At 49.3% G+C, this 22,047-nt stretch overlaps 1 protein-coding gene across 1 annotated transcript in view; it reads left to right on the forward strand.

Annotated features, from left to right (window-relative positions):
- The first annotated feature begins 239 nt into the window (after window positions 1–239).
- The window catches only part of PRKCA (protein kinase C alpha), a 290,424-nt gene continuing 268,616 nt past the window's right edge, over window positions 240–22,047 (forward strand). The window contains exons 1-2 of the mRNA XM_068978661.1: window positions 240–412; window positions 2,740–2,771. Of these exons, the coding sequence (XP_068834762.1) occupies window positions 240–412; window positions 2,740–2,771 (205 nt within the window). The remainder of the gene's footprint in view (window positions 413–2,739; window positions 2,772–22,047) is intronic.

Genomic DNA, 22,047 nt, shown 5'->3' on the forward strand with positions numbered 1-22,047 from the left:
CCTCCCGCGCGCGCCCGGCCCGGCCCGCGCGCCCCCGCCCGCGCGCCCCCGCGCCGTCGGCCGGGCCGCGCTCGGGCATGCGCGGTGGGCGCGCCGCCCCCGCCGCCCGACTAGGAAGCGCGAGCGCCGGCGCCGCCGTCAGAGCCGAGCGGCCCCAGCGAGCCCGCGGCTCCGCTCCGCTCCGCGCCCGCCCGGTCCCGGCCGCCCGCGCCCCCCGCGGCCGGAGGCGGCGAGGGACCATGGCTGACGTCTTCCCGGCCGCCGAGCCGGCGGCGCCGCAGGACGTGGCCAACCGCTTCGCCCGCAAAGGGGCGCTGAGGCAGAAGAACGTGCACGAGGTGAAGAACCACCGCTTCATCGCGCGCTTCTTCAAGCAGCCCACCTTCTGCAGCCACTGCACCGACTTCATCTGGTGGGTGCGCGCCGCCCCTGGGCCCGCCCGGCGCCGAGCGAGGCGCCGCCGGGAGTCCGCTCCCGGCGGGACCCCGCGCGGGGCGCCGACGTCTGCCCGGGCCGGAGACTCGGAGGGCGGCCCCGGGAGGCTGCCCGGGCCCCGCCGCGCGCGCCAGCCTCTCCCCGGGCCGGGCCCGCGAGCGGGAGGAGCGGCGGCCAACTGTTGAGGCGGGCGCGGGGAGGGCGGCGGCCGGCCGGCCGGCGGGGCGGGGGCGCGGGCGGCCTCTGGAGCGGACCCGGGCCGCGCGGGGCCGCGAGGACACAGGCCTGCCCGGGGCTGCCGGCGGGCTGCGGCCGCCCAGCCCAGGTAACTTCCAGGCAGCGGTGGCGCCCGGGCCGCGCTTTCCGCGCCGCGGCTGCCGGACAGGCTGCAGGGTCTCCGATCCCGCCCAGCCGGAGGGAATCGCGCGTGTGCTTGTTTCCTGGGGAGACGGTGATGACTTTGACTGACTTTCAAAAGGTTGTGACCCCTCTCCTCCAGTTGTTTTAAGAAAGCTAAAACTGAAGCAGTACAGATGCCTCACTTGGAGAAGCATCCGTTTTTTTCCTCTTAGGTTGCCAGACAACCTCCACCCATTCTGTCACTTGCTGCTGTATGCAGGAAGCCCCCGGCCCCCCAAGTCGGAGCCGGCTAGGCCTGCTTCACTCCCCTACCCCGGGGGGAGCGGCGCCGGGTAACTAACTGCCCAGCCGCCGTGTGGCTCCTGGATCTTGTGGGGCTCTTGGGAGGACGAACGCTGCTTGAATGCATCACACGGGGAAACCGTCTCCAAGGGCGAGTCCCGCAAACGTGCTAATTAATAGGTGCTTAACTTCTCCCTTAAGCTCTATCTGAACCCGTCACACCTGGGGGAATCTTTAAGGGAAAGCCCCACAGATGTGCTAATAAGGTGCTTACCGTCTTCGCTTCTTTTTAGAAATCCGCTCCAAAGCACACTTAGGTATAAAGCACAGCCACCTCTCCGAATTATTTCCGAGGTATAGTCAGCGCCTGAAGCGGTTGAGCTCCTAGGTCAATGTAGACAAGACTGCTTAACGCCAGTTCTTGGAGCCTCACGGCAGAGAGATTGCATTTAGTTAAGGGAAGGTCTTCGGCCTCACGTGTCAGCTGTGAAATTCCATTAAAACAGAACAGACTGCCGATTACTTTTGCAGGACGAGGGTGAGGTAGGAAAGAGGCTTGCAACCTAGACATCCAGGCTTGCTGAAGACTTCCCGCTGCCATTTGTTGGCCCTTGTGAACTGATGTGGCCGCCAGGCGTAGCACGAAGTGGAAATGAAGACCTTCTTGTCCTCTTCTTCCCCATAGTCAGTACTCTTCTCCACTTGGCTGCAGAGCAACCCCTCGGAAGTTCCAGGAAAATACTCCCCAGCACGGTCTAGCCGTGGTTTTAATTTTTCAGTTTTCTTCTCTCCTCTGCTTCCCTGGTTTACAACTCAAATATTAAAGCACTGGTATTTTAAAACTGTTTGCATTTAAATTTTTTTTTGGGGTGGGGAGTGACTAAGTTAATTATAAAGATATGTGAAGTGCTTTGTAAATTTAAAATGCTATGTAAAGCAAGAGATTATGACTCATAACCTTCTGAGAATTTTAATGTAGTTCATCCTAGTTGAAATGGTGTTTGCAATTTAATGTCCATGTCGGAGTTCTCTGCTTAGAGAGTAAATTCTCTAAAGTAATTTACAAGAGCAGTATAGCTTCTGAATGTGCTTTGAATGCTGTTGGTTCACAGTAAAATCAGATCATCATCTCACATGCAAACGATAGGGATGACACTGTAAAATCTGGCTCCTTGAAGCCAAAATTTAGTGTGAAGAGTGGTGCTACGTGGTGATTTCTAGGTAAATAATACTTCATAACAAATGATGAAGCCACTTGTTTGTTTTTAGGGTGAAAAGATTTTCAGTTGGTCTTTAGGGACCAAATTCACCCATCTTTGTGGATTTGGTTTTTTAACCATAAAGTTCTTCTTGTTGCTTGAATATTGTAGCCAACAACTGTATAGTCATGTTCTTAAATTAAGTACTGATAAAATGTTAGAAAAAACAAAAACAAAAACCTGGCAAGAACCTTGAATATGTTGAAATGAGTTCAGTGAGACTTTGGAGGCCAGATCTTTTCAAAGTTGACTTGACTGCAGTCTGAGCTGTTTAGGCATGTTTTCCTGTCAAATCATTGGGTTTCATGTGCAAACCTTTACCTTTGTAGAATGCTTTGTCATATAACTGGCTTAAGATGTGGTGTCAACAGAAAATAAGAAATGTTTCTTGTTTGTTTTTCAGGGGGTTTGGGAAACAAGGCTTCCAGTGCCAAGGTAAGCTGCCATGTTGGTTTTATTTTCAAGTACAACAAGGAGTAAGCATTCCAGACAAGAACAGTGTTTCCAGTCATCTTTTATTTGATAAAAAAGCAAAAACACATTTAGATGTTTTCAAAATGTGAGGGCTGTAAACTTGGGCCTGGGGGAAGAACACCATTTGGTGTTTTCTGGTACTCTGCGTAGAGACCTGCCTTTTTCTTCAGGGGAATAAAACCTTCCTGTAACTTTTTTTTTTTGCCAAGAACGTTCTTGTCAGAAACTGCTGCCTCTGTGTGGGTGTTCAGAAGAAATGGAGTCGCTTTGTGTTTGTGTGGCTCCTCTTCCTGTTCTGGCTCATCTCTACCTAGGAACTGGGTTGGACTTCTCGCTGCGGGCCATACAGCACCCTAGTAAGATGCCTGGGGGTTCTGGTGACGGATTGTCAGCCAGAATCAAGTCTGCATGTTTTAAAGGCTGCTGCATGGGGCGTGTCTCTCCCTCACGTCCGTGTTGTGACAGCATCTGACACTCTTGGCTACATCCACAGAAACGCGTTTCCTCTCTCAAGGTGCATTTATCTCACACACTCCAAACGCCCAGCTTTTCATACCCTCTGTTTGCTGAAACTTTTTTTTTTGAATGCTTTATTGCTCGTGAAGGCATCCTAGGTCATTAGCTCGCCCCACTGTCTATATTGTGTTTACTTAGTCCTGGTTACATTTCCCATCTGGGCTTCGGTTTATTAGGGCAAGTGGAAAGTACATTCTAGCCTGGAAAATATTATCCTAACACTGTTTAATATTAAGCGCATTAGAGATACGCAGGGTGTACTCTTTATGACTTTAAAATTGTGCTAGTAAGTTGGTCACGTTTCAGAACCTTCCACGCGCTGGTGAATGTGTTTCTTATATACGTTTTCTAAACATTTTTAGCTGCAGCTGTTTTGTGGCATTGCCCACCAGCATTCCACCTTTCTTCACACTGTGCTTAACACCCCTGTTGAATGAACTTATTTGGAGAGTCGCATGGACTAATCCAGAGAGTCCTTTGAAAAAGAATGAGCGTGTGTCTCAGAGAAGGAAGGAAATGTGACTCTTTCCGGTTCTCAGAGTTGTGGATCTGAGCTTCAGAGACAGCATTTGAAGTCTTTGAACATGGAGTTTAAGGATGCAACCTTGTGATTCTGGGCTAATGTGATTTCTTTCTCTTGTCATTTTTGGTAATGTACTTGGGCGGAGACCTATGGAAACTCATAAGGAAAAGTATTTTCTAAATGTCCTAACTAATGCACAAGAGGAAGTGGGTATATGTCATTTAAAAAATGATCATTTTCTACAAAGAATCCAGGTTGACCCTTTTCAGACCTGCAGGTTTTGTTGTTGAAATTGGAGAGCTGGTGTGTTGACCACGGCAGGACCCAAGTGGGTTCCCGGGAGCGTCAGTGGCGCTTTTAGTGGATTAACAGGTCACTGGCCTCATGTCAGCATTGCCCCCTTTTACCTCAGTTATAATAAAAGCGATGCTCGTAGATTGTACACACACTGTATAAAAATGAAATTGTATCCTTGTTTTCTTTCCCCTCAGGCATAACTTCAGACATCCATGCATTCACTAAATTACACATACTTTTTAAAAAGATCTGAATTTTCAGTCACTCATGCATTTTTCCAGCAGCAGGCAGCGGGTGTGGGGAAATGCTTCTCTCTCAGAACATCAGTTCTGCCTTATTTAGTTGCATGTGTGGAAGCATCAAACTGACTCCCTTGTCCCTACTGAGGGGCGTTTTGTTTCTAGGCTCTTAGCAAATGAGGCTGTCAGTATCCTTGGGCTCTAGTATAGGCGTGTCTGCAATAGATACTTAGAAGTGTGTGGATACATTTTAAACTTTAATAAGCACAGCTAAGTTGCTCTCCAGAAAGGTTCCAATTTGTATTTCAGTATCAATGTGAGAGAACCACTTTCTCTTCACTCTTAACCAATGTTGGATAATACAAATAAACCCTCTGCCTTTTTGCTCTGATAGATGAAAGGGGCTTCTTTCAAGTTTCATCTCCTGTGTGAGGTTAAGCACTTTTCCCAACACATTTTAGCCATTTTTTATCTGTCCTGTGAACTTCCTTAACATTTGAAATTGAGGATTTACAAACCAAATTACAGTAGTGAAGGTGTGATATTATGTGTTTTTTTTTTTTGACTGTGCCACTGAGCTTGCAGGATCTGAGTTCCCCGACTGAGGACGGACCTTGTGCCCCCTGCAGTGTGGAAGCTGGGACTCCCAGGGAAGCCCCTGTGCTTGTCTTTGCTTTGAAGAGTTAGACCAGGTCCCTTTAATGAGCTCCCCTATCGTATCTACACGTTAATTCACAAAAGCCGTTTCCAATATAAGTGTATCTGCAGTGAGCTAACTGCTTGTTACAACTGTCACGTGTCATCTGTATTTGACTCCGGCAGGCCTATACTAACCTGTTATCTTATTGTTGGTTGTAACTTAGATAATATTAGCTCGGGACAGTGGTGTTTTTCAAGTTTTAATTTTAATTTATTTTTAATTGGAGGGTAATTGCTTTGCCGTGTTGGACTGGTTTCTGCCATGCGTGTGCACACCTCCCGGAACCTCCTTCCCACCTCATCCCGCCCCTAGGCTGTCACCGTTGTTTAATTGCCCAGTGGCTACCCAGCGTTTTCCTATTTTGGTGCTCGCCACACTCTCTTTTTAAAAGCGTTTTTTTGGCCACACCTCGAAGCTTGCAGGATCTTAGCTCCCTGACCAGGGGTCAGCCCTGTGCCCCTGCAGTGGAAGCATGGAGCCCTGACCGGTGGGCCGCCAGGGACGTTTCTCTTGCCTCAGTCTTAACATTTGGTCATTTTAGAATGTGTTTACGTTTTCTCTCAGTGTTCCCTAAGTTAACTTCCTGTTGTCTCAGTTTGACAGACTCGTTCTTATTCAGAAGACGGACTGTTCTCGTCCGTGCCTGGCAGCACACGCCCTGGGGATGGCAACTGGAGTCTGGGGCTGGCTTGGTACTCCTTCCCCGTCACTGAAGGAGGGGCAGTGTCTCTAGCTGCTGGTATGCAGCCTGTTGCTTTGCTCAGTAGATGACATATTTGCAGCCAAGTTGGCTTCAGCTTGAGAGGGGCAGGCACTCCAAATGAGTCGTGTTCATGGAGTAAGATAGCCTGAAATGCACGTGCCATCTTCCTAATGAATGTTAAGTAAGGATTGGAAAATGAAAGAAATAAGTGAGTTTTAATCCTCCCAATACTTTGGCCACCTCATGTGAAGACTTGACTCATTGGAAAAGACTCTGATGCTGGGAGGGATTGGGGGCAGGAGGAGAAGGGGACGACCGAGGATGAGATGGCTGGATGGCATCACTGACCCGATGGGCGTGAGTCTGAGTGAACTCCGGGAGTTGGTGATGGACAGGGAGGCCTGGCATGCTGCGATTCATGGGGTCGCAAAGAGTCGGGCACGACTGAGTGACTGAACTGAAGTCCTTACAGCTGGATTTGTTACTGGAGAAGGAGATGGCAACCCACTCCAGCATTCTTGCCCTGGAAAGCCCATGGACAGAGAATCCTGGCAGGCTACAGTCCTTGGGGCCACAAAGAGTCGGACACAACTGAGTGTGAACACGCCATCTGCAAAGCGTGTTTTGTATGGATGGTCCCGCTTCTTTCCTTGCCCCAGGGTATTAACGGAGCAGGGACTTTCTGCAGGTCTGCGGGGTCATGCCACTTTTCCTTGCTGGACTCTGCTGTCCTTCCCTCGTGGTGCCGGGGAGAGCGCTGAACACGTGTCCCCACACGTGACACAGGAGGCTCCCGTGCTGAGGGTGTGCTGCCTGACGTGGTGGCGCCAGGGCCTGGAGCACGGAGGGGACGTGGTAGATCTGGAAGCCACAGGACCTTCTGAAGGTTCTCAGAGGTGAAGACAAGTGTGCTCCTTTGTAGGTCCGCGACGGCAGCGCCCGAACTTGCCTTTTTTGTTTGTTCGGCTTACTGCTCTGTAGGTTGGCTCAGTCTGTTCGGTGCTCATTTCACGTCTGTGAGGCTAGCGGAGAGCTGGTCCTTGCCTGCTTTTTTCAGAAAAGCAAGGACGACAAGGACACTTGTCTGGCCCTGGCCGTTCCGAAGCTGCGCTTGAAGCCTGGAAGGCCTGTGCCCGGCTGGGTGCCGGTCCTGCCCGGCCTGCGTCCCCTAGCAGTGTCCGGGAGTGGGGAGCCCCAGCGGGTATCTCCTGCTCGCTCTGCTGGAAGCGGGAAGGAGCCAGCCCCACCTTTCTTTGCCTCCGTCCAAGTCAGGGAGACCCGACTCGGGCCCTAACTACAGTGACAGAAGCTACTTCACAAACCTGCGTCGTCGGCCTGTCACATCTGGTTAGCCTGCCTCTCCTGTCTTCCCTGCTCTTTCCATCCCTTCCCTCCTGGTGAATGCCACAAGGTAAACTGTCCTGTCACCCAGGCTCTCTGAATATGCCATGGAATGCGTGCTAAGTCACTTCAGTCATGTTCAACTCAGCAGCACGCCAGGCTCCTCTGTCCATGGGATTCTCCAGGCAAGAATACTGGACTGGGTTGCCGTTTCTCCTCCAGGGGCCCTTCCCCACCCGACCCAGGGATCCAGCCTGTGTCTCTTGCATCTCCTGCATTGGCAGGTGGGTTCTTTACCACTGGCACCACCTGAGAAGCCCACACTCCAGAATGGCATCAGAATGAGTCCCTGAGGACGAGCAGGGTGTGTGGGGTCATCCTCAGGGACTTCATTCACTTTCTAGGGCCTGCGATACGGCTCTGAGTCAGTGTGCAATCTCGAGCCACTTCCTGCTAAGAGCACACCAAATACTGAACTTGACCCGTGACCCTGTGGAGCTCTGTATTTTTCCATCGAGGGTTAAAAGTCAGCTTTCCCTATACCTTTCCTGATGACATTCCTTCTTAAAGGCCTGTCTCTGGATCGATATCTCAGCTCACCTGAACAGGATGGTGTCTGATCAATATCCTCTGAGAATGAAAGGTAATGTTTTGAATGAAGGGAAGATAAAAATGGTTCCCCTTTTAGCTGTAGGAGCTGAGGAATTCCAGAAAACCAGGTCTCTCTAAGGGAGGGTGACCTTTAACGGAGAGGGGGGTTGAGTGGCAACTCTTTAGAAAACGAGGTCTAGTCACTCCCACACAGGCCTCAGAGTTCCGAGAGCCACGCAGCGTGGTCAGCAGTGCTGGCACAGGCTGGGGGGCTGAGACCCAGGTGGGGCTGTACCACGAGGCTGACCTCCTCCGACAGTCCCTGTCCTTCCCACGTGCTGGTTTGACTGCCCCTAGACTCTCAGACAGACCACTGATTTTCAAAGTGAAAGCCAGGATTTTCCATTTCAAAACAGGTCAGCATCTCTGGACCCCCGGCCCCCCTTCTCATCTCGTTTGTTGCTGTTTAGTTGCTAAGTTGTGTCCGGTTCACTGTGACCCCATAAACTGTAGCCCCACCAGGCGCCTCTGTCCATGGGATTTTCCAGGCAAGAATACTGGAGTGGGTTGCCATTTCCTCCTCCAGGAGATCTTCCTGGCCCAGGGGTGGAACCTGCGTCTCCTGCATTGTCAGGCGGATTCTTTACCGCTGAGCCACCAGGGAGGCCCTCCCGATTAGCAGCTGTGTGAACTATAGATGAACTCTTGGTTATCTGAGTTCCAAAAAGACCAGTCCAAATAAGAGCGAGTCAAATTTGAAACTATGGAGGTTTTGCACTGAGGTAAGACTAAAGCCTTATTTCAGCTTCAAAGATGGAATTGCCTGTAACCCCCAAAATGCAGGAAAGTGTGATTGAGGTGAGCAGTTGGAAGGGTTAACAGTTTTTATTTGTTAGAAGCAGAGACACAGGGAAAAAACTGGTGTTGGGGATTCCCGTTTGGTGCAAACTGATTATGAAGTGATTTTTGGTTAATGGCTTTCTGAATCGCTGCTCCTCTTCTCAGTATATTAAGTGAAAGTGCTTGTCTTCACACCGCACCCCCAAGCCGATGCTGAGGCATGTGGAGTGGTTTCTGCTCCTCCTTGGCAGTAGAAACCTCAAATGTTTATTTGACACGTCCGTTTCCTTTAATGTGACTTACTATCCTGAGTGTTTCACTCTCCCGGATGACTCTCAAATTTAAGTTTTCAGGCACATTAATGCTTAGCACACTCATTTCTTTTTTTTTTCCCCCTCCAGAGTGTTTTTTCAAAGTAGCACTCATTGCCTGCAGAGCTTCCCCGTCGGCGTGAGCCCGGCTCCTCGCCAGGACGTGGCGTCTCCTCAGTCCTTGCTTTCTCAGGCTCACCTAAGGCTGCTGTTCTTCGTCCCGGCACCCGAGATAAGTGCTTGAGGTGTGCTTTCCAGGAAGCGGTTTCTCTTGATTCCTCTCCTCTCCCTGCCTGAATTGGCCCAGATGGTGCTCCTCACTTGCGAGTCTTCCCCTGAAGCGCCTCCCAGGCCTTCCCACCCTCCTGCCGTGGGGCCCTCCTCCTGGAGCGCGGCTTGTCTGTTTTCTCTGTCCGCCTCGAGGGCAAGGACTGAGTCTGCCTTGCCCGTCTCCAGTGTTTAATGCGGTGCCTGGCACTCGGAGGACACGACGTAAATATTTGCTGAGTGTGAGATTATATAAATATTAAACGGTATGAAGGGCCAGGGTGACTTCTGCCTGCCTGCTGTTTTTTAAAGTCTAGTTTATAATCCAGAGTCATGTCGGCTGGGAGGAGATCCTGAGAGGGCTGAAGCTAAGTGTCGTTGTTCACTTGCTCGGCTGTGTCCAACGCTGTGCGACCCCATGTGAGTGGCAGCTCTCCAGGCTTCTCTGCCCTACACTGTCTCCTGGAGTTTGCTGAGACTCGTGCCCATCGAGCTGGTGATGCCATCCAGCCATCTCATCCTCTGTCGTCCCCTTCTCCTCCTGCCCTCCATCTTCCCCTGCACCAGGGTCTTTTCCAGTGAGTCAGCTCTTTGCATCAGGTGGCCGAAGGACCGGAGCTTCAGCGTCAGTCCTTCAGTGAATATTCAGGGTTGGTTTCCTATGGATTAACTGGTTTGATCTTGCAGTCCAGGGGATTCTCGAGTTTTTTCCAACACCACAGTTCAACAGCATGCGTTCTTTGGTGGTTACCCTTCTTTATGGTCCAGCTCTCACATCCATACATGACTGCCGGAAAAACCATAGCTTTGACTAGATGGAGCTTTGTTGGCAAAGTGATGTCTCTGCTTTTTAATACGCTGTGTAGGCTTGTCATAGCTAAGAGTGCTTAATCAAAGTATAGAATGGAGAGTTCCAGTTTGTCCCTGTAAGTTCTGTGTAATGTTAAACCTACTGAATTTAGAGTGATAGGAAGAAACCACGCAGTGCGTCTGCCTTCTGCCTGAGAAGTGTCCAGGCGTCCGGGAATCTCCCGCACAAGCTAAACAAGAGCCTCTGGTGGGCCGCAGCTGTGTCCAGCCTCGGGTGCAGGGCGAGACGCTCAACCAGCACCGGTGTGTGTCTGGCAGTCACTGAGACGGTCCTTTGCTTGGGGGTTACTAGTAGGCGAAGCCAGATTGTCATGTTCCAGAGGGAGCAGGCGCTCGGCATGACGCTGGTGGTTTTAAACTCCTTGTGCCTGGAAGGATTCTGTGCCCTCGCACGAGGCAGGGTGGGTGGTGGTGTGGGCACCAGGGGAGCCGCTGTCACCGAGTCATGAGCCCTCAGCAGGCGTCAGTCAGTCGAAAGATAAACTCGAGTTAAATGCAGCCACTTGCCGGACATTCACAAGCTCTTGTCTTAGATCCGTTTGTTCAAAAGCCCACCGTAAGCACAGGGTGTGATCATTTTGAAATGAGTCCTGATGAATCTGCTGGGCCTGTGGTGGGGTGGAGCTCGGGTGTAGACTCTAACAGTTCTGCAGAGAACATTTTTTCAGAGCCAGACGGAAACTTTTTGGTGTCTACAGAGCCTGAATTTATGTGAGGGGAGGAAAGAATGACGCCGTGAAGGGAAACACTGAGACACGCCTGGGTGACATAGAATTAAGACCTGACTGTCCTCTGTCTGTCAGAATTTCCACGGCAAACCCTTCATTTCGAGTCTCTTCCCACCCAGCAAACCTCCTGTTAGACTCTGACCTGAGACATGAGCCTTTCAGGTTGGCATGGCCCTAGCAGTCAGATCCGGTTGAAATTACTACAGCTGCATTAAAAGAAACCCTCTATTAAATTATGCAAAGGGGGAAATGGTTTCTGGAAATAATTTCTACCAGGGATGGAATAGAGGGGAATGATGTGATAAATTGTCAGCGCACGTTAGGAATCATTTAAGACCAAGTTCAGCGAGTAGGATTGCATGAGGGCAGTTCATCTTGGACGGCTTCAGTTCTGTGTTTCTCCCCTTACGCCTACACATCTCTAGTTCTGGCATTTTGGGAAATACAAGATTATTTATTATCTGGGGTAAGTAGGTAGGTAAGAGATAAGGGTGGAAGCACAGGACCTGAAGATGTACTATAAATAAGTTTAGATCCAACTTGTGTAAGAAATGGGATAAGAGAAAGATCTGATTAACAGCTGAATTCTGAGCGAAATTTTATTCCAGAGATCTGATACCTATGTGCCAACTCTCCTGTCGGTGAAACTGACTCTTGGAGAGATGCGTCTAGTCTCTCACCCAGCGCTTCTGAAAAGGCCAGGCGCTGTACCCACTGTACAGAAGAGGCCCGGGATTGCCGTGGAAATTCTGACAGACAGAGGAGGACAGTTGCTGACTTGCCTGAAGTCACCTAGTTGGAAGTGGTGGGGCTGGACTCATGGCGGGCAGTGTGCATTTGGACCCCGTGCTGTCGACCCAGTGACCCGCTGCCCTCAGGTTCCCCCTGCTCTGTCAGACCTCAGTTACAGCCCTCACTGGACAGTGGAGGTGTGGGAGGATGTGTCTTTATTTGTCGTTGTTGAGTTGCTAAGTCCTGTCTGACTCTTTGCAACCCCGTGGGCTGCAGCACGCCAGCCTTTCCTGTCCTTCAGTATCTCCTGGAGTTTGCTCAGATTCATGTCCAGTCAATCAGCGATGCTGTCGAGCCATCTCATCCTCTGTTGCCCCCTTCTTTTGCCTTCAGTCAGTCCTTCCTAGCGTCAGGGTCTTTTCCATTGAGTCAGCATCTCTATTCCCACCTGGCAAACCGGTTCATCAGTACCATTTTTCTAGATTCCATATATATGCATTAATATACTGTATTTGTTTTTCTTTTCTGAGGCTGGTACTGTTGATAACAGTTGGAAGTGCAGGGTTTTGCAGCCTTGAGATTGGGACTGGAGAATATACACTGAGTTATAATAGACTTACACACGTTAATAAGGGAAATAATAAAGAAATAAAGCATTCATAATCTATAAAACCTGTAGCACTTTATGTTTTAAAGGCTGCAGACCGATTTGTTCAGCCACTGTTCCTGTTCACAGTCAGGAGCTACCGCTTCCTTCTCCATGGTGCTAAACTCTGAGAAAGAATTATAACCTTAAGCAGAATCCTTGGGAAAGGACGGTAAAGGGGTGCTTCAGGGCACCCTGATGAGAATGTAAGGTGGGCTTTCTGCCCGATTTCAGATTTGCAAAGTAGGGACTCATAGGAGACTGCTGCTGCGATGGCACGTGCTCAGCATGTGGCCCCGCTGCCCGGGGAGCTGGCGTCCCTGCCCACGTCCACAGGGCTGGGTGCTGGGCAAAGGCTGAGGCCTCCCCACCGTCGTCTGGCCTGGAGAGGAGGCTGAGGGAGTGAACGTCTGTTTTACTGCAGAAAGCCCTCAGTGCCTGAAGCTGGACCGTAAGTAGCCAATCCATTTTTTTCATGTTTTCACTCGATTTTCCTTCTGTCACGGTTTTAAATAAAGCATGATTTGTGTTGCTGTTTGTTGTCATTGGAATAAAATGCATTGGTTCAGGAAAGCTACGCTCATGCTTGTAAAGGTTTTCCTTAGTTTGCTTGGATTTGTTTTGAAGTTAAATGAGCTTCAGTGTTTTCCTCCTCTTGTTGAATTAATGCCTGCAACTATATGTAACGGCCTTAAAAGGTGGAAATGGGAGATGGTTCCCTTTTAAAACTTTGAAACTTGCAGCTTGATTCTTGACTATTTACAGTGTAGGAAGTAGTTTAAATCATACTTTTTGTTCTCAAAGATGCTTAATGCAGTTATAATCATGAGAAGTCACATATGAATGTTTAACATTAAGAGGCAGGCTTCCCAGGTGGCACTAGTGGTGAAGAATCAGCCTCTCGATGAGGGAGAGTCAAGAGGTCCAACCCTGGGTTGGGAACATCCCCTGGAAGCAAGAATGGCAGCCCACTCCAGTGTTCTTGCCTGGAGAACCCCAGGGACAGGGGAGCCTGGTGGGCTTCCGTCTGTGGGATCGCACAGAGTTGGACACGACTGAAGCGACTTAGCAGCAGCAGCAGCAGCAGCCGGTTTAGAGTGTTGTGATAGTTGACAGTTTCAGGTGGACAGCAAGGGATCTTAGCCGTAGTATACGTGTGTCCATTCTCCCCCAGGCGCCCCTCCCCTCCAGGCTTCAGTGTAACAGTGAGCCGAGTCCCCTGTGCAGGACAGAAGGTCCTTGTTGGTCATCCATGTAAAATACAGCAGGTCATACACCTAATTCTGAAACCTTCTGAGGAAATCTAATTCTTTTCCCGTGCTGATCACTAAATGGCTAAACTGTCTAAAATTGCTTTTGATCCCTAAAGTGATTTTTGTTGCTTTAGTTTGACATTAGTTTCTGCAAATTAGTTTCTGAGTGACTTATTAACACGGGAGCCTCTATCGCTCTTCTGCTCTAATTTCCGGATGACAGTTCAGAAGCAGGCAGGACTGATACTTATTCTCTAGGTCCAAGGTCAAGTTTGGCTCAGGGGCTGATATTTTCCCTTTGTTCGTCTGTGCCACCAAGCATCAGAGCACCTGATGGCTGAGTGGAGTCTGTGCTCATGTGATGCCAATTAACTTGCAAAATCACATTTTATGAAGACTGTTGCGTAGGAGCTGGAGCAGCTCATGTTTGAGACTTCTGTGGTCGTCTAAAATGAATAATGCCGTGGAGTAATTGTGATAAACGGCAGAGGTACTGGAGATCAGAGGCCGACTCACTGGGCGAAGTTCTGGGCTTACTGGATTCAGTTATTAGGATGGTGAGAGGTGTGACACACTCTTCACGATCAATGAAAGCGTAAACTCAGAATTCATGGCATTGACTTCTGAGCAGGGTGCTTGGGTAACTCGCTTAATGGGGGAGGATTAATTCAAGTCCCAAGTTTTATCCCGAATTCTGAAAATGCATCAACTTCTAGCTTTTGTTTTCCTGTGTGTCCCTGTCATGTCAGGCTTTATTTGAAGTTCTGTATACTTTGTCTGAAACTATGTGGTGACTTAGAATTAAAAAAAAAAAAATTGCAGTAGATTTGTATCAGATGGGCAAGATTTTAGTCACTAAGAAGGTGGATAGCACTCCTAACCATTAGATTTAATATTATGTATCTGTAATTAAAAACAGGCTTCTGTTTAAATGTAGGTTAATCATCTGACTATGCCAAAGCCTTTGACTGTGGGGATCACAATAAACTGTGGAAAATTCTGAAAGAGATGGGAATACCAGACCACCTGACCTGCCTCTTGAGAAACCTATATGCAGGTCAGGAAGCAACAGTTAGAACTGGACATGGAACAACAGACTGGTTGCAAATAGGAAAAGGAATACGTCAAGGCTGTATATTGTCACCCTGCTTATTTAACTTCTGTGCAGAGTACATCATGAGAAACGCTGGGCTGGAGGAAGCACAAGCTGGATTCAAGATTGCCAGGAGAAATATCAATCACCTCAGATATGCAGATGACACCACCCTTATGGCAGAAAGTGAAGAGGAACTAAAGAGCCTCTTGATGAAAGTGAAAGAGGAGAGTGAAAAAGTTGGCTTAAAGCTCAACATTCAGAAAACGAAGATCATGGCATCTGGTCCCATCACTTCATGGGAAATAGATGGGGAAACAGTGGAAACAGTGTCAGACTTTATTTTTCTGGGCTCCCAAATCACTGCAGATGGTGATTGCAGCCATGAAATTAAAAGACACTTACTCCTTGGAAGGAAAATTATGACCAACCTAGATAGCATATTAAAAAGCAGAGACATTACTTTGCCAACAAAGGTCCATCTAGCCAAGGCTATGGCTTTTCGAGTAGTCATGTATAGATGTGAGAGTTGGACTATGAAGAAAGCTGAGCACTGAAGAATTGATGCTTTTGAACTGCGGTGTTGGAGAAGACTCTTGAGAGTCCCTTGGACTGCAAGGAGATCCAACCAGTCCATTCTAAAGGAGATCAGTCCTGGGTGTTCTTTGGAAGGAATGATGCTAAAGCTGAAACTCCAGTACTTTGGCCACCTCATGTGAAGAGTTGACTCATTGGAAAAGACTCTGATGCTGGGAGGGATTGGGGGCAGGAGGAGAAGGGGACGACCGAGGATGAGATGGCTGGATGGCATCACCAACTTGATGGACGTGAGTTTGGGTGAACTCCAGGAGATGGTGATGGACAGGGAGGCCTGGCGTGCTGCGATTCATGGGGTCGCCAAGAGTCGGACGCGACTGAGCGACTGAACTGAACTGATCATCTGAGTCCATGTGCAGTTATGTCCTGATCTTGACCTCCTCGGTGAATTCTGTAGTTATAAGACCAAGAAGAGCCTTGGTCTTGGAATTCAAAGTGGGGAGGGATTGTGGAGGCTGTGTGACTGAGGTCCCTCAACTTAACAGCGGTGGAACCGGCTGGGAGCGTGTCACGCTGTGTGTAAACCCAGCCACAGACTGGCCTCCATGCCCAGCTCGTGCAGTGGTGGTGTGCCCACGGCCGCTTCCTGCTAGCTCATAAACCTTTGTACTCTTGTGTCCTCTGCAGTCTGAAACCTTAAGTTCTAGGACCAGCGAGTCCCGGTGCTCGTCCAGGAATCTCTGTTAAAGCAGGAGGAAATCTGGAAGTGGAGCCGGCGCTGGATTCCTTTGGGCATTGTGCTCTGAAGCCTGGGAGCTTTATTGAGTGAAGATTGTAATTTATCTTTCATAATTTAGATTGCTAGTCTGGTAATAACGTAAGGACCTAGAGTAGGAAATGGCATTCCGCTCCAGTACTGTTGCCTGGAGAATCCCGTGGACAGAGGAGCCTGGCGGCTGCAGTCCATGGGGCAGCAGAGAGTCCGACACAGCTGAGCATACACGAATAACAAAGGCCAGTTTAAAGCATCGAGAATGCAGGAGGCTCTGTATTGAGTGAGAGTTCACAGGCAGGGAAAACTGCTCTACTTGAAATCACACATTGTTTGACTTCTGTCTTTGTAATTTTAGCTGGTGCTTTGGAAGCAGGCTGCACCCTGAGCTGCTTAGCCTGTCCTTGGTGGTGGTGGTTCACTTGTTCAGTCGTGTCCAACTCCTGCGACACCGTGGACTGCAGCACGCCAGGCCACCCTGTCCTTCACTGTCTCCTGAGAGTTGCTCAAAATCATGTCCATCGAGACAGGGGTGCCATCCAACCGTCGCACCCCCTGCCTCCCCTTCTCCTGCCCTCAGCTTTTAATCTGACATCGAGATGTTGCAGCAGAGCTGACTTCACACTTAAAGTATGCATGCAGAAATGCAGCAGCATTAATCTGTGAGTGTGCAGATTCCAGTGGCCCCCGAGCAAGAAGCGGGGCTGAGTGTAGCCATGAAGTTTGTTAGTGGTTTTGTTTTCTGTAGTACGAGTAACTCCGTTGTTAGAATTGAAATCATTTCCCAACAGTGGTACAAATATAGAAGTCAGATATTGGTTTCAGTGTTGACTTGAGGTTCTTATTTTTTTATTTCTTTTTAAAAAATTATTTATTTGGCTGTGAGGGTCTTTCAGTTGCAGCATGTAGGATCTATTTCCCCGACCAGGGGTGGATCCCGGGCCCCCTGCCCTGGGAGCATGGGGTCTTAGCTCCTGGACGTCAGGGGAGTCCTGGCTTGAGGTTCTGATCTTAGAAACACATAAATTCAGAACATACACAGCGTGATGGAACGGAAACGAAGCACGGGCCTTATGCATACCCTTCTCAGCCTTTTCTAAATCCAGATACAGCATAAGTCTTGTAAATGCTCCATGGAAAATTTTCCTTATGTCCTAGATTTCTAAGTTGCTTTAAAAATGAGCCAAAAATGTTGGTTTCTCCCCCCACCCCCCCAGCTTGGTCAGTTTCCCTATCATAGTCTCAGACATCTTTCTTGCTCCAAGAGTCTTTGAACTGGATTTAGAGTTAGGAAATCCTAAGTACATTATCACTGCTGATTTTATATATATATATATATATATATATATATATGAATAATTTTGAAGATCTGCTAGGACTTACGAGTGGGAAATTTCTAGGCCATCTTTTTTATCCTTTGTGCCTGCTGTTAGATGGGAGTTGTTGCCTGCTTTGAATAATAGCCTTCCTTTTCAAATTCAGCTCACTCTTCTGAGAAAGTCTGTGACTCTGCGGTGGGGCAGTGAGTGTGGACAGTCAGTTCTGCAAGAGTTTTGTCCTCCAAAGTGACCGCTTGTGTGACTTTCAAATCCGTCACAGCTGCTCACCTTTCCTGGTTCTGCCACAGGGTTGTCCACAGCCCCTGTAGTTTGACCTTGAACATTTCAAGTAACTAGAGATGTCCTTACGTCTCTCTTAATCTACAGCTTCCTCTTCCGTCCATGTTTCCTTATCTGGGAGCGTCCTTGGGCTTTGAGACCCGTAGACCTTACTTCACCCTCAAGTGACTCAACTACGCTTGGCTCTAATAGGAGTTTTCATCCAGATCCTTAACTCTTCGGAAGAAATGGTTTTCTTTAAAACTTTTGAACTAATTCTAGACACTGGAAAGTTGATAAATGGTAGAGGGAGTATCTCTATCTATCTCGCTTCCCCCAGTATTCAGTTCAGTTCAGCTGCTCAGTCGCGTCTGACTCTTTGCGACCCCATGGACTGCAGCACGCCAGGCTTCCCTGTCCTTCACCAGCTCCTGGAGCTCGCCCAAACTCCTCCAATACTACCATCTCACATAACCGTAGTCGGGTTATGAACAGGAAATTCACACTGGTACAATATTAACTGCAGATCTCATTTGAATTTTCACCAGTTTTTCCAGTAATGCCTCTTTCTGTTGTAAGGCCCTCCATAGCAGTGGTCCCATCCTTGGTACCAGGGGCCGGTTTCCTGGAAGCCAGTTTTCCATGGACGGGAGTTGGGGGTGGTTTCAGGCTGACTCAGGTGCATCACGGTTACTGTGTGCGTTCTCTCCGTTGTTGTTACGTCAGCTCCACCTCAGGTCAGCAGGCATTAGAGCCTGCTATGTAGGAACCCACAGGCATCTAAGTTTTAGCCTCAGAGATCAGTCACTTTTTGCTCAGCTTGTGTGGGCGTGTTGTGTCTGGTCACGCATCGGTGCAGCCAGACGTCTTCCTTGATAACAAATCGACCGCTCCTTTTTTATTACTCTTGGTTGCACTGGGGCAGGAACGAGCTGGGAGGGGTCTGCTCGTGGTCACTGTGGCTGCTAAGTGCTTGTCACTGAGTTCCTTTTGTTCTTTTTTGCCAGGAACCTTACCTATAAGCAGAAGCGTAGGAATGGAAGCCCCTGGAGGCCAAGGGTCTCCTGCGTCTGCACGGATTTTTCTGGGGAGATGAACTAGGAATTCAGCTTGATCTGGAAAGCCAGCTTGTTCTCTGGGCTGTCACCCAGTGCTTTGTGTGATGCTGGGAATGCTCTGTAATCAGCGTTGTCTTGTTGTGTCATCGTCAGCAATGTCTGCTGTCGGGCCCTGGAAATGTGGAACCGAATTGTTTGTTGCAATTTATTTTTAAAGTTGAATGCTGTTGTTCAGTCGCTAAGTCTTGTCCGACTCTTTGTGACCCCATGGACTGCAGCACGCCAGGCTTCCCTGTCCTTCACCATCTCCCAGAGTTTGCTCAAACTCATGTCCACTGAGTCAGGGATGCCGTCCAGCCGTCTCATCTTCTGTTCGCCCCGTTCTCCTCCTGCTCTCAGTCTCTCCCAGCATCAGGGTCTTTTCCAGTGAGTTGGCTCTTTGCATCAGGTAGCCAAAGTATTGGAGCGTCAGCATCCTTGCAGTGAATATTCAGAGTTGATTTCCTTCAGGATGGACTGGTTTGATCTCGCTGTTAGTGGCTATGGTAGCAGAGTTCAGCTTTAAAGAATCCTGAGGGAGTAAATCAGATCATACCCTTTTAAGCCTTTCATTGTAGAATAAGATGCAGATGTATTAAGCCCCACAGAAAATGCGTGGTCTAGGGGAGCGCCATACAACCCGAGTTGCTGCAGCCACCCCCCGGGTCAAGCGGATGAGCTTGCTAGTCCTCCCCTTGCCTCGTTTCTTCCCCCAAAGGAACTACCGCGGTGACTTTCAGATCATCGCTTCTGTGCATTTCTTTCAGTTTTGCTGCGTGGCTACCCACGGACACTGCAGTCTCATCTTGCACACTTAAAATAACTGGGAATGTCCTTATGTCTCTTTTAATCTACAGCTTGCCCTTTCATACCCCTTTCATTATCTGGGGTGTCCCTGGACTTTGGGACCTACAGACTTCCCCACGGTTGGAATCCTGTTCACTGCATGCCCATAGCGCACCGTATGTGTCTGTGCTTTCTGCAAACTGGCACCTGGATCCAGAGGTTCTATTGGATTTGAGTTCAGTTTGGGCCTATAGTTTCAGATGCCTTTTTAAGGTCACATGCATGTTACTCACACATATATTAATGTGGAAAGACCTCAAATGAGGACTTTCTATCAAAGTATCCAAAGCTGAGAAGTGAACGTGCGCCAGCTGAACTCGTGGAGTTTTGTGTGGTGTGGTTCACGGCTGGACACGGGGACTGTGTGCTGCTTGTGGGAAGCTGGCTGTCGGGGCTTTCTCTTGAGTGTATGGTGCTCATTACGCCTCTGTGCAAATTCTAGTTTTACCCAGTACTTCTGTGGGCAAGAGGTGTGTGTGTGTGTGTGTGTGTGTGTGTGTGTGTGTGTGTGTGTGTGTCTGTGGGTGGTGGAAATAATTGCTAATTGAATTGTTATATAGTCGTTTTCTTGTCTAACCCTCCCCCACACAGCTATATACATGGTCTGCTTGTTCCTGGTCTCAGCATCCAACAAGGTCAGAATTGGGTTTTATAGTTATTTTTGTGCACGGGAGCGTGTGGGGGCACAGAGAATAAGCGTGTGAGAAGCGAGGTCGGTGTCTTCCTCTTTGGAGAAGAAGACTGTCAGCTCCCAGGTCTGCTGTGGACAGACCCGTGTACAAGCTGCTGATATGGACGAGGGTTTTCCTAAGAGTGAACAGATGCTCTGAGTCTTATCAGGGAGTTTGTAGTATAACCAGATAATATGACTTACACACAGAGCACTAAAGAGTATATGAAAAGTCAGCATGTATGAGTTACAGTGTAAAAATTAAGAGCTCTTCCTGTGATAAATGAGCTCTAGACTGGAGGTTATGTAACCTTGGTTTAGATGTTGACTCATTGGAAAAGACTCTGATGCTGGGAGGGATTGGGGGCAGGAGGAGAAGGGGACAACCGAGGATGAGATGGCTGGATGGCATCACTGACGCGATGGACGTGAGTCTGAGTGAACTCCGGGAGATGGTGATGGACAGGGAGGCCTGGCGTGCTGCAATTCATGGGGTCGCAAAGAGTCAGACACGACTGAGCGACTGAACTGAACTTGCATTTGAGGGCAGGGGCTTCCCTAGTGGCTCAGAATCTGCCTGCAATACAGGAGACCTGGGTTCGGTCCCTGGGTCAGGAAGATCCCCTGGAGGAGGGCATGGCAACCCACTCCAGTGTTCTTGCCTGGAGAATCCTGTGGACAGAGGAGCCTGGTGGCCTACAGTCCGTGCGGTCCCAAAGAGTCAGACACGGCTGAGCGACGGGCCCTTTTCTTTCACTGCACTGGGGGCGTTGGATTCTGTTGAGGGGCAGCACGCATGCGGCGTTCCTGCCAGCTACTGTCAGATGATACTGGTCTCTCTCGAGGCCCTCTTTCAGCATCAGGGCCCTCAGCCCAGGCTCCGAGCGGCTGTGCAGTGGAGACTGGAGCGGACGGGGGCCCAGCCCCGTGCCAGGCTGCCTGCCTCCTGGCGTCCTGCCAGCGGTGGGCCTGCTGCGGCACCGCCTCCAGCCCAGCGTTCCTACGTCCTCTCCGTTAGTTATTCCCTGGAAGCACAGTATCTTGGGAAATAATCTACAGGGCTGCATTTTTTTCTAAAAATATTATCACTGAAATGCTGAAAGTTTCACGCAAAAGAAACCACTGGGTTGGTGGGGACTGGCCTTCAGCCAGGAATCGAGTTGATTTAGGATTGAAAAGAAAGATCTCCTGATACTTCCTCAAGGTTTTTCTTGACTGGCAGCATGTAAAACATTAATTTCCTGGCTTCTGTTGGGTCCGAGTGATTTTCTATTTTTTATTTTTTGCCTGTCTAGCTTGTGTGGATGCCTCACAGGTGGAACCTGGCATTTGAGTTGTGTTTTGCTTTGTGGCATTTTACAGAGTTCTGTGACCCAAACAGTGACTCTGGAGCCCCTTTCTAATCTGGAGAGAAAATAGAGATACTGGCAGAAGAACTTTGCAGTTTACCTTGTAGGAGCCGTAGGCTGAAATAACGGTGCTGTGACCCCAGTGATCTGCATGGAGATCCAACCAGTCCATCCTAAAGGAGATCAGTCCTGGGTGTTCACTGGAAGGACTGATGCTGAAGCTCCAATACTTTGAACACCTGATGTATAAAGCTGACTCACTGGAAAAGACCCTGATACTGGGAAAGATTGAAGGCGGGAGGAGAAGGGGATGACGGAGGATGAGATGGTTAGATGGTATCACTGACTCAATGGACTTGAGTTTGAGCAAGCTCTGGGAGTTGGTGATGGACAGGGAGGCCTGGCGTGCTGCGGTCCATGGGGTCACAGAGAGTCGGACACGACTGAGCAACTGAACGGACCCCATTGACGCTTGATGGCAGTGGGATTCAGACTCATGTGGGAGAGGAGATCTTGATGGACACAAGTCAGGATGCCGTATTCCTCAAACTGTTCAGAGCAGCTGAAGGAGAGGGGAGAAGCCCAAAGGGCGGGTAGTTGTGATTTATTATTGTTTTTTGGAAAGCTTGCTTACAATCCTTTGAGCTAGATAGAGCCCTAGGATTACTCTGAGTTTATAGGACTGCATGCCTTTGCGTGCACAAATCCTGTCTGTGCA

Source organism: Capricornis sumatraensis, chromosome 8 (assembly GCF_032405125.1).
Source record: "Capricornis sumatraensis isolate serow.1 chromosome 8, serow.2, whole genome shotgun sequence".
Taxonomy (NCBI): domain Eukaryota; kingdom Metazoa; phylum Chordata; class Mammalia; order Artiodactyla; family Bovidae; genus Capricornis; species Capricornis sumatraensis.